The following is a 12809-nucleotide window of genomic DNA, read 5'->3' as shown; positions in this document are numbered from 1 at the left end:
TCGGTCCGTGTGCAAATCGACCCGAAAGCGGGGCATAAGAGGGGTTACGTTGGCGCGTAGTGTGCGCCAAACGAGCAAGCACGATACGAAGATCAGTGGCAAAAGGAGCACGTTTTCCCACACTATCCCTATGCTCTTGCACGCGTCGCAGCGTTCTGTGACAAAGAGCTGATGAGTACAGTGCACTCTAAGAAAAAAAGGACTAAAAGGGGTAGGGAGGTTAGTCCTTTGGGGGACCAAGTGATTTGCCACAACCATTCGTCCTTTTGGGGATCAACTGCAAGGGGATATACAGTTAGTCTCTGAAGGACTAACTGCTGGGAGACTAATGGTTGCACCTTGCAGATGGTCCTCAAGAGACTAACACTTGATCCTTGATAATGATCCCTGAGGGAGCAAATGTTACCCTCTAAGGACTAACAGCTGATCCTCAGAAATGATCCCTGGGAGAGCAAATGTTACTCCCTCAGGATTATCTGTTTATCTTCAGAAATGGTCCCTGAGAGAGGAAATGTTCCCGCCTCAGGATTAACTGTTGATCCATTTGAATGATTTTCCAGGGACTAATCATTAATCCATTGAGACAAAATTTTCATCCACCTGTGGATGACATGGTTATCCTTGCCAGACCCATGCAGGCATGCTAGCTGAGGTTGGCTGTGCTTCTCACCACTCCACGAACATGTGTAGGAATGTGAAACTGGACAATTTAATTTCAGCTTGAGAATTTTTATTTTCCCAAAACAGTTTGTGCCAAACGCACAAGTGGAGTTGGCCATAGGCCACTGTCGACGTTGATGAGCCTGCACAGCAAGTCAAATGACCGCTGTGCTTTTTTGTCAAAAACGATATTAAATGCCCAGTACAAGGCCATCTGTGTTGCAAGTGCCGCCAGCAGGCTTGTCTCGTTGACACAAATCTTCTCAAGGCAAACAGAAAAATCTGATGTTGTCAGAATGCCTCCACTGTGCACTACAGTTGGGATATAGTGCACAGCTGCAGGATCCTGTAAAAAAAGAACAAACGCACACACAAGTTTTAGAAAAGAGTGTTTTGCAAATCATTCGAGAAATCCCAAGTTCAGACACCTCCAGCCTTGCATGTAAAGGAAGCATTTGCAAGCTTGTCCCTCCACAATGCTTAATACATATTAAAAGGTGGCTTACTAGAGCTAATTAGCTAAATAGGCCACCTAAGCAAAAATGTTGCATTTTAAACCAAGTCAGCTGCTCTGCACGTCATTTATTAGTCAATTACTTGGATGCCTGAACAATGACTGGCTGCGATAGTGACGCCACTATGCCTCAGTGCGAGATGGAATCCTTCAATGGTGATAGAGTTTACTGTAGCAGCACACCTGATTCGAGTTCGATAGCAATTGATAATTTCTAAGCCTCTGGACTACATAGCCTCTGAAAATGTCCATGTGACATTAGTATGAAGGCTAGTATGCAAAGCCATGTTATTATATAAAATACTGTGTATTTTTTTTCTTCAGCATGATGCAGTATATTTGTTTAACTTGATTAAGAAACCACTGAAAATTCCCATGTAACAAGAATATGAAGGCTAGTATCCAAAGCTATGTTATTATATCAAATACTGTGTATTTGTTTTCTTCAGTCTGACACGGTATATTTGTTTAACTTGTTTAAGAAACAAAAGTAAAGGCAAATGCATTCTCAAGGAGAAAAAAGAACCGCATGCCCCCAGCATCCCAAAAAACATTGCTGCTCACACATGCGGTTTTAGAAACTTACAAATGGGCGGACGAAAGTCTCCACTCTTTCTTTCACCAAGCTTCGCAACAGGCATACTGCTGCCGTGACTGTTGTCTCTGAAAGAGTGGCGAATGAATTTTAAATACAGTGACATGAAACATGGAGACATAATAAGAGCACCAAAATTAAAAGAAAAATAAATTCTGATCTTTATTGCTTGTTACAATATGCTTCAGTCCGAAGGTCCTGCTCCAGCCAACTTTTTACTGCATGCAGACTATATTAGTGCCTTCAAGAGGCATCAAGGAAAGTGCGTTGTCATCCCAGAATAGCTGCACTGGAGATAACCAAAATAAAAGGTGCGCCACACTAACTACCCAAGCAATGCGCTGCTACATTTCACACTAGAAGGCATAACAAATTAAGCAATAGACCTGTATATCAAACACATTCTTGAAGTGATAGCTTCCAATTTGGGGTTAACTAGACATAAACCAAGAACAATAGTTCAGGCAGAATGTAAAGTAGTAGCGGAGCTTGCTGTCAGGCAAGATGGTTCATAGTTCTAAGTAGCAGTAAAGCGCCAGCGCAAGACAAACAGGCATCACACATTGCCCACTTTATCTGCTTTATGCAATTTGTTTTTCAGGTGAGGAAATATAAAAAAAAAACAACACACATGCAGAATGAACAGCTGTAAACAGTATGCATTCATGCATAGAATTTCAAGATCCACAATTTGGCTTTTAAGAGCTGTACAGATACTTCGCTAGTGCATTTCCTTTTTTTTTGTGCATAAGCTTCCAACAACTTTCTGGTGCAAAATCTTTACCACATGCATCCGTGGCCACAATGCTGTAATAAATGTTCTTCTGTACATGTTAATGACCACAAACGTAGGTGCCTCGTTGGCCTACATGGGTCTTCCCACAGGTCAACAGAATTTCATAAACAACCCGGCTCCAACATGGCACAAACTTTTTGGCCCTTTTTTTCTTCCATAGCACAAAATGTGCAACAAAATTTGGGCGAGCTTTTGATCAGCAGCAAACACAACTTGTATACCATGTCTGTCAGCTATTTTCTTTTTCATGAGCAACCTTATGTGCATATGTTATTTCGAGTTTAGCTGCATCATTTTTTCCTCTTTGCATTGCTTCCACAATATGCACCATTTCTTTTTTTAGAAAACTGCCTCAGCATGAAGTGATAACCGCACAGGGGAACCCAGCTAACAACAACCGTTTCAACTAGCTTGTTAAAACTTAAATACGTGATTACGTGACCTCAAAAGAGCAGATTCGAGACAAGCTGTCAATAGCTTGCTTGACTATATTAAAGTGTGCCGAAGCACAAGAAAGCAGCTCCTGTGCTTGTAGTGAATATTCCCAGACCTGTAGAAACAAAATTCTCTTAAAATAATATTATGGCCCAAAACTACAACAAAATGACCGCTTACCCCCTCCAACCGAGGAAGCTTTTGTGCTGGCCAAGCAAAAGGACCCATATCCCAGAGGCCAGGCACCCCTGGGCTGGCGCCCAAGGACGTCAATTTCTGGTGATGTGTACACACCTCCCCGCTCGAAAGGGGTAGAATCCTCTCTCGTGTGAATCCCGCTTAAAGTGCGCAGTTGATGAGGTGAGCGAGAGAGAGCTAAGGCCTGGTTCAGCCATATCTAAGAATTGTTTGCATGGCTCCATAAAAAAAAAGGGCGGGGGCATTTATTATGCGAGCTGATCCCCCTAGTCCCCGTTCTCTTCGGGACTTTATTCTGCTGCAGATTGACACTTGCTCCTCAGTTCTCCAGCCTTCACTAAACAAAGACCCGTCTTTCCCTTTCCTGCTCAGCATAGCCACAGAAGGCAGTCCCTGCAGACCAAATTAGTGATGCTCGCCTAGTGTGGCCTTCACAATGTGTGGAAGCTCATGCAATAAGGGCAGGTAGGAAGCACTATGAGTGTGCCAGAAACTGCTTACACCTCTCACTGCTAGGTTGCGTATTGAAATGTAGTGGTCGACACAACAAACTTCAGCACAGGTTTTCTATGAGCAGTAAGCATTTAAATGACTGGTAGCATTTCCTAGCTCGGACATTCAAACCATAGTGCAACATTCATAGTACTCTAGACTATATCACTCTTAATGGCATATTCTTTCCAATGCACTTTGCAAGGAACAAAAGCGCGACTGGAATGCTTACATTGCTCAATGCTACACATGCCTGGGCTGGTTACGGAGAGATTCAACAGGGAATAGTTGCCGTGGCAAAGAACCTTTGGCCTTTGGTGGCGTCACCACCATGTGTGACGTCATGGTGATCATGTGATTAGAAGCTGCAACAAAATGGTTGTGTCTGCCGCCTTCATCTACAATGGATGAGCGAGTTGGACCACCCACGAATGCTTTTTCTAGTTATAACCAGGTTCAAGTAAGATTAAACCTACACAAATTTTTTTGAGGCCTGTTAGCAGCACTGAGCAAAAGTGCGCACTACAAGAGAACTAATTAGTGTCCTGAAAAGAGCAGAACAGCAGTATAAGCACACAAAATTTCACTGTTCTGGATGGACTATTTAAAATTGTTTTTTTTCCTGTGGCATTTCCGCTTAAATGTGGAATGATCTTTGGACTTTCATTGTGTGGATTTTCTCTGCAATGCAGGCACTATTCAGTGCATCGAAAGTATAAGTACGGTCCCTCACGAATATCCTGACTGTTTTGCTTAGTTCGATATTTCCCTTCAGTGTCCACCATGTAACAGCGGTCACCAGCAAACACCAGTAGTACCAACTTGAAGCACATACAAGAACCGTGCAATAAATAAACGACTAAACAACAGAAGTCGAGCAACAAAAACAAAAAGACCAGAATGTGGAATCAGGGCATGCTACACTGAACCAACCCTAGGTGTATTCTGAAATTCAAACAGTGCGAGCCATTCAATCAGGTCTCCACTGAGGCAAAGAGAAATAAATTTGAGCTGAATTTTCTGCACATATAGACCACTTCCGCCTAATTGCTTTAGCGGGTTTAACGTCCCAAGACGATTCAGGCCATATGGGACGCCGTAGTGAAAGGCTCCAGACAGTGTAGACCATCTGAGGTCCTTAAACATGCACTGACGTCACACAGCATATCCACACTTTTGTATTTCGCCTCCACTAAGATGGAATGCAAAGTGCAGGCACCGCAACTGAAATCAAAAAAGGAAAGGATTAAAAGAAAGAAAGACAAAAGAGAAAAAGAAAAAGAAAATTTCTTTTTCCTTGCTTCGCTAACTGATGGTCTAGTTACTGAACTTACGATTGAGCTCATGGCCAATGCTGGAAATTTCTGTATTGCCACTTCCACTGATGGATCCTCGGATCCAATCCACTTCCTTCGGGTAGGAAATGTACGGCGCATACAGTCTATTATGTAAGCCATGTCTGTCCGAGCTTTTTGTACCGCGGACTTCATTCCTTCGATGTGGCCAGCAATACTCTCCTCATCCTCCCCGTCTGGTGCAGTTGCCTGCAAGCAAAAGGAGCCTACTTCACACTGCACACCAGGCTGTCTTCAGCACAAGGACTATATGAAATCCAAATGCATGCCACAGACGGCCTCAAAACACGCTGCAGGGCATTTCCGCCAACCGTGGCCACTTTCCCATCTTTCGTTGGTTTTTTTGACGGTGGAGAATCTGCCCCATCATTCTGCTGGATACGGATTTTTCTCCGCTCATATTTTGCCTTGAAAAGGAGAGCTTCTCGCCAAGAGTCCTGTGTTTAAAACATCCCACACAATGCAAGCATTACTACTTGCACTGACAAAAGCAATCACAGTACAATTAAATACATGCTAACAGTGATGGTGTTGATCACAAGCTACCAGTAAACACCCATGGACATAAAAATACCTCATGAGAAGCTATAGATATTGCTCCATATTTTATTGCAGCACATTTTTGATAGCATAAAAACACTAAAGGACCCACACTGATCTCTCGCCGACATTACTTTTTTATGGTAGCGCGCACATTACCAAATTTGCAGCATAGAGTTCCTTTCCAGTAATTCAAGCTTTGTTTTCCAATTATATTTTCACTGTGAGGCGAACTTTTTGTTGTTTTAATGTCCTGAAACGACACATCAGCTACGATGGGCACCACAGTGGAGTTTCTGGATTAATTTTGATCACTTGGAGTTCTCTAATAACTAGGCCAACCAATGACCCTTCAATTCAAATGCCAACCAGACAAGCTGGGCCAGGATTATCAAGCTCTCTCGTACAACCCTTTAATACACCGTCCTATTCGACAGTCTTCATGACTACCTCCAGAAGACGGCTGTAGCACCGAAAAAGACAACACATAGCAAGCAAGATGGGACAGGCACAACTTCCAACTATTTATTCACCGCGAATGCGAATGAATATAAGGACAAATCAAGATGGGTAGCAAGAACCACACATGCGCGCGAGGGTTTTACAAAAAACCGGATAAAAGATAGGTTAGGCACACACATATCTCACGTCCGTGTATCTAAAAAGCAGTTTCATTCTTATAAATGGAGATAGATGGGGCACTAACACAATCGCTACAGTTTCTTTTAATATAGAAGGCTGCCAACAGTTCACGGGCTGTCTGGTCCTTACTTGTTTAAAACCTTTGCTTCTTTCAGCCTTGCCACACACTTAATCTTCCTTTCTTCTCTGCAGGCTTTATAATGATGTGGCAGATGAGAACCAGTGCATTTTGTAAATCCCGATTATGTTCCACTAATTGGTCGTTATTACAGCGGCCGGTTTGTCCAATGTGCTTTCCGCATGTGAGAGGAATCTGATATACGACTCCCACGGCACATTTAACAAGCGGAGCTGCATGCTTCTTTTTACAATCAGTCTTGTTTACCTTGTTGGGATCAGTTTTAACGCACAAGCCAGCCAGTTTCTTTGGGGTAGAAAAAACCACAGGAACCTTATATTTTGTTGCCACATGCTTCAAATTGTGTGCCAAATTTGCTGTCTTTTTCGGCGCTACAACCATCTTCTGGAAACATGCACCAACTAGCCCCCCAACAAGTATTACTCATGACTGCCCCGCTACTGCAGCAAGAGGGAAAGAGGACCTGCTCACTAGCGACGTACCACAGGAAATATCTGAACAATTTTTTATCCCATTTTTTTTTGTGAGATAGTATTTTATGAAAGAGAATCAGCCAGCCATGCCAGCAGCATGCACTGTGGTGTGAATGACTCTATCAGTGGCGCCCAAAACAGAGTCATTGAAAATGGTACGGCTACCACTGATAAATAGAGAAGACATTATTATTATACTCAGAACACCTAGGCCGCCCTGTTAATTTAAGAAAGTCTGCTGTGCCTACAAGATTAGATTGAAGGGCTTCAGCTGCCTACTTACATAGCCGGTGCCAGATGCGTCAGCCAAGTTTGGGTACCTGGACACCAGAGCTTACGCAGCCTCATTGTACAGCTTGCCAGGGTACCTAGCACAGTTAAGACAAACGTGTAAGGCAGTACACAGTGAGGATGTTCTTTTGTAGGCTCACATAGACATTTTAGTTTCAGATGCAGTCAGTGTCTTAGGTGCAAGACGTGGGAGGACACATAAGCTCTGCCTTTAAGTTTACGACGTGACAGCAGTTCCCCTTGCTCACATAAGCAAGGACATTGCTTGCTCTCTCACAATCAATATGTGAAAGACTAAACCACACATATTTACAGCCCTCTTTAACCAAGTCCTTTGAACATTCCTACATGACATACCAATAGCATGCCTGACTCGCAACCCAAGGGTCACGGATTCGATTCTCAACTAACCGCAATTTTCCTTTCGGGGCAACTCATCCACTTGATATGCAGAACTGAGGATTGGGCGATTTGGCGGTGATCCATCAAATAAAAACCAGCGCTTACAAACACAGACAAAGGACGAGACGAAACAAACTGAAAAGCCTTCAGTTCGTTTCGTCTCGTCCTCTGTCCGTGTTTGTAAACGCTGGACATTATACGATGGATCACTTTATATGTCTAGATGTCCTAATGATGTTCCAGGCACATTGCAACCTTACAATCACCAGTTTTCTAATTTCATCCACTTTTCAAGTCCGTCGCTCTATGTGTGACATACCCACCTTTTCAACAAATTCAAATTTCTTGCTCACGTCTACCAATGCCGACACAGGATTTTCTGCGCCACGAGCTCCTTCATGCTTTCTCGTTAAAATGGCTTATGGCCACGCAAGTTTGTAGCCCAAGTTATCTCCACATTGCCCTACATGGTCAAAAATTCTTGCAAATAACTTACATGGTGTATAAGCAGAGGTCATGATAGAGCCATTGGACAACTCTGCTGCGTGCTTTGAAGTACTGTCCACTTTGGTGGCGCTCTATACTGAATTGGATATCGTTTGGTACAGCTGGCAGGCTGTATGTGAGGCTGTATGTGGCAGTGACACGGGATTGCTCCGCTTGCTGGGGCTCGTCGAGAACATCCGCAATCCTAAAGTGCCAGGTTAAAATAAGAAAAGAACAAGAGAAGAGCATACTACACAGTGAGCACAGACTGTGGCCAACATTTCCATACATTTCTACTATGATTGCCATTGATTGCAGTGGAAGACATAAATTGGAGACTCCTCCTTGCTGCATGATGCTCCTCCAGCCTTATTTGAAATATACAAAATAATAGTTAATACTGGTAAGAAAATGTACTCACCGAACCTGGCAATCCTCGGAGACTGATTTTTTCCCTGTCCCGAATTTCGAAGCCTTCAGGTATGTCAACAAAAACATTAAAATCTTCTTCGAACATCTGTGGAAACACGAGAATGATACTAAAATAGCTAACCATGTAAAGTTAAACTATTCAAAATGAGTGTGTCACATTATTTTCCGGAGCATGTTGGCATGCTTGCTGCATCGCATTACGAGACCTAAATCAACGGGCTACGCACTGAATTCAGGACCTGTCAATTTAGAAGAGCAATGACCATAAAATACTGCAACACCAGCAACACTTCCCTCTACCTCGGGTATTTCGTGTGCAGTCGTCAGCACGTCTGCCTAGAGCACAGGAATGCCTGCATATCGCACTAAATAAGTGGAATTTTCACGCAGGTATCTGGTCGTAGAGATAATGCTTGCGCTGGTGCGAAGCAGCATTGACAGCGGTTGAGTGAAGATTTCACTTTGTTTGCTCCGCACTACACCGCTCCAGCGCTCTAGACAGGCCTGTACCTCGCGACTGAAATAAAGCATTAATATGTGAAAAATTCTCTATACACCTGCCTTAATGTTAAGCGGCGCGCTGAGGTGTGCATTTTTAATATTCGCCGACCTTTGTTGTGACACGAGATCCTTACGGAAAGGGAGATTTTTAGAGCATGACGCATAGGGAAGCACATGCATGCCGAGATATTGCTTTAAACTTTACATTACAAGCAAACTGTCAACGCACTACGTAATTCACTGTGGACAAAAGCGCGAGGCATAAGTAAGGTACACACATTTACACGCGTGGATGTAATAAGCACCTGCCTATAAGCACCAGTCCCCAAAAGAACCCGAGAACGGCAACTGACTTGTCACGGAGCTACCACGTAGATAAGTTTACACAATTACTCACCGTGAAGATGAGGGTGGCAACGTCGATGCCGCGGAACAGCTCATGGTCTCTCACGCGCTCAACCAGCCCGCGCCGTGTAAGCGTCCCATCAAAGGGCAAAACAAAATTCCTTTCCCGGAACGTTACCAGGCACTTGCTCGTCATGGTGACGTACGTATATGTACTACTGCGAAATTGCGCAGCAATGAACGTTGCTGAGTGAGACGTGAAGTAGTTTTTCTCGAGCACGTGTACCAGTATGCGCCTTTTTCAATTTGGCTGAGCACTGTGGTGACTTGGCTTGGCTTGGCCAGCTTAGTTTGCACAACGTGACACTCCAATTGCTAAGGTTATTGCAAAATAAAATTACACCAAAAATACTTAGTTATACTAAATGCGACTTAGGTGCTCTAGCACCTAGTGAATTTGAGTATTATGATGAAAGGGCAAAACAACAACAAACATGCCAAGCTATAGCCAAGCCAGCCAAGCGGCTTTATCGCTAGGAGGCTGTTCGTGTCTATTCGTGTCCCTGGCCGTTGGTGGCAACTGCGCTTAAAGCGATGTGATCCCGATGTATATATGCAGGAACTGCGGCTTTCTGGCAATTGGCACACCGCGTTTGCGGGGTCTCTTTGCGGTCTTTTGGCTTGCGACTACAACGATGGACGCGAAGTACTGCCCGAGGTGCCCATTCTTTTCGTTCCAGCTGACGAAAGTTGTCACGCACATTGGATTAGTTCACAGTGCAGAGCCAAACTTAAATGTTTTCTGCGGCATAGGAGGCTGCGCGAACTCGTACTCGAATTTTTCATCCTACCGATCGCATCTATATCGCCGCCACTGAGATGTGCTTGAAGAAAACGGCAGCATTTTGAAACACGGACGCACCGAGAAAGCAAACAGAGAAAATTCAGAACTGGACGACGACGAGCCTGTCCCACATGAAATGGACTGGGCTGACAAAGCGGACTATGGTAGCGGTCACCGCCAGAAAGAACGACCTTCAGCGAATGTTCAGCTCAGAAGACAACAGTCCAACATGACAGATTTAGCAGCTTTTTGGACCAGGCAAAATCGACCCTGTGCAACTTATTTTTCTTTTTCACTGAAGAGCACAGCTTCCCCCACACAGCGGCTGAGAAGGTGTTTTCTGAATTGCAGCTGGTGTTTGAGCTGGTGCTGAAGGCCTATGGCAGGGAGGTTGAACATGCAGCAAAAACAAACACAACAGCACTACAACAATTGCTAAGCTGCTCATTTATGTCTGACCTCTTTAGTGACTTAAAGAACAAGTACAGGCGTGAGCAATATGTGGAAGCGAATTTTCCTCTTGTGTGTGTGTGTGTGTGTGTGTGTGTGTGTGTGTGTGTGTGTGTGTGTGTGTGTGTGTGTGTGTGTGTGTGTGTGTGTGTGTGTGTGTGTGTGTGTGTGTGTGTGTGTGTGTGTGTGTGTGTGTGTGTGTGTGTGTGTGTGTGTGTGTGTGTGTGTGTGTGTGTGTGTGTGTGTGTGTGTGTGTGTGTGTGTGTGTGTGTGTGTGTGTGTGTGTGTGTGTGTGTGTGTGTGTGTGTGTGTGTGTGTGTGTGTGTGTGTGTGTGTGTGTGTGTGTGTGTGTGTGTGTGTGTGTGTGTGTGTGTGTGTGTGTGTGTGTGTGTGTGTGTGTGTGTGTGTGTGCGTACACGCGCATTTCGGCGCAACGGCTATCCGTTGCTTGCATGAACTTGACTACACCAAATAGCGATCACCGAGCTGTCGCTGGACCCATGCCGCTCATGGACGCTTCGCCCTCCAAACAAGCGCGGCACGTGGGGCATGGACCACCAGCCCACCTACATGAAGAATGGCGTTTTCGCCACATTTCTTCATGCGCCTGAAATTCCCATAGCGCGCGACTGCTTCGCTTCGCGGTCCAGTGCATCCATGCATGCATGCTTGCGCGCATCGGTCGGCGGAGTAAGCGAGCAGTTTGTCCTCCCGTTAGTCCTTTTCGGGCCAGGACTAAACAAATGGTCCTCCAAATTTGCACACGGCACGCAGCTCGCCGCAGTTGGTCCTTTCGCAGACTAACGGGCCCTTTTGAGGACTAAAGTTGACGTTACTCCCCCCTTGAGCCGGTTTTTTTCTTAGAGTGTGATATGTAAGACTGTGGCGCACTAGAGCCAAGCGGGGACTATATACACGTTCACTCCCCGTTGTCGAGGAATTTTTTTTTTTGGGGGGGGGGGGGAGTGGACAGACACAAGACCGCGTCACATGTCGCGTTAAAGTTGATAAGAAGCCAATGCATCAAGAGGCTAAACGAGCTCAAAGCTCACGCCTTCGCGGCTTATGCATCTGGTGTGTTACAGCATGTATTAAAGCAAAGGCATATTCTGCGTTTGTTGTCTGTGGGTTCTGACGGCTGCACAGGTGCAAACTGTAATCGTCTGTAGTTGTATTTAATGGTCCATAAGCAAGCAAGGATATCATGCGCCAAACACAATGTAATGCTCCAAAAACCTGCCGTCTTTGCTAAAGTTTTTAGTTCTAGTGGCTCATACCAGAGTAAAGGTAGCATTCAAAGCTGCAATAGAATATGCTACGCCATGCGAACGAAAACAGAGAGCGTTTTAGCACTTCGAGCCTTAACAACATTCACCCTTATTCCTTTTCTTATTTTATATCTTTGTCAGACTCCGCGTACACTGTAATGCGTACTTGAGTTTTATGGAACCATTTAGATATGGCAGTATTTGAATTACCGAATTAAAATTGCAGTAGTTTAATTGTGCTTTTATTGTTTTTGTAGTATAATTAACTATTTTACTGTCGTGTAATTTAGAAAGGTTATTACCGTGGAGCAGTAAATTGCACGAAAATATTAAGTTGCTTTCGAAAGTACCAACTGCCAAAGGGCCAATGAAAGGGCCAACTGCTCATCGCGTCGGAAAACCTTTGCTTTCTCGTATTCCAGGTTCAGGCGCCACAACAGCTGGAAGTACGCGCGGCAAGCCTGGGCCTGTTAACAGATAGGCAGGTATAGAGAGAAGCGGGCACGCCCGTGCTTCTGTAATGGTCTTTATGCGTCTGTGACCACTGGCGTCCTCTGCTGACCAGTCACTGCCCACGAGCATTCGCGATTTCCGCGGAATCGACGCCTCGGTGCGACGGCAGCGCGAACTAATCCAAGGAGGATTGGTGCGCGCGAAACAGCGTCGTTTTCTCCGTTGCCTGAGTGGTTCGCCAGCACACTGCGACGTTGACAGAGCTTTGCTCAAAATTATTCTTAACAGTGCTCTTACATCGATGGCCGCACGCTGTCGAGGTTTTAGAGCTGCTAAGCCTGACTGCACGAATTTTCTCGTGCCACCAATGCAGAGAGGGCAGGGAACAGATCATGGGGCAAAACTGGTCGGCCGAAAATTGGCTACAGAAATTTGGCCGACTAAAACTTCTTGGGCCGAACTTAGCCGCCTAACCTGGAGCGAACATGAGGTTTTGAC

The 12809-nt window shown here is 44.9% G+C and overlaps 1 protein-coding gene across 3 annotated transcripts; it reads right to left on the bottom strand.

Moving 5' to 3' along the window:
* Positions 1 to 742: 742 nt before the first annotated feature.
* On the bottom strand, positions 743 to 10131 carry LOC144099476 (uncharacterized). Of its 3 annotated transcripts, none has more exons than XM_077632808.1 (7): positions 9349 to 10131; positions 8440 to 8535; positions 8029 to 8223; positions 7123 to 7207; positions 5025 to 5482; positions 1761 to 1837; positions 743 to 1006 (listed from the first exon to the last, which is right to left on the bottom strand). In XM_077632808.1, exons 1-3 carry the CDS (start codon positions 9490 to 9492, stop codon positions 8047 to 8049), a joined length of 417 nt encoding a protein of 138 aa, XP_077488934.1. In that variant the 5' UTR covers positions 9493 to 10131; the 3' UTR covers positions 743 to 1006; positions 1761 to 1837; positions 5025 to 5482; positions 7123 to 7207; positions 8029 to 8046. The 3 variants fall into 3 exon arrangements, with proteins under 3 accessions (XP_077488934.1, XP_077488935.1, XP_077488933.1); XM_077632809.1 differs by having other exon boundaries at positions 5025 to 5234; XM_077632807.1 differs by lacking the exon at positions 7123 to 7207.
* Positions 10132 to 12809: the final 2678 nt, after the last annotated feature.

Source organism: Amblyomma americanum, chromosome 7, assembly GCF_052857255.1.
Source record: "Amblyomma americanum isolate KBUSLIRL-KWMA chromosome 7, ASM5285725v1, whole genome shotgun sequence".
In the NCBI taxonomy this organism is placed as follows: Eukaryota; Metazoa; Arthropoda; class Arachnida; order Ixodida; family Ixodidae; genus Amblyomma; species Amblyomma americanum.
Note: the sequence above shows the minus strand (reverse complement) of the source record. Positions and strands in the feature narration are given on the sequence as shown.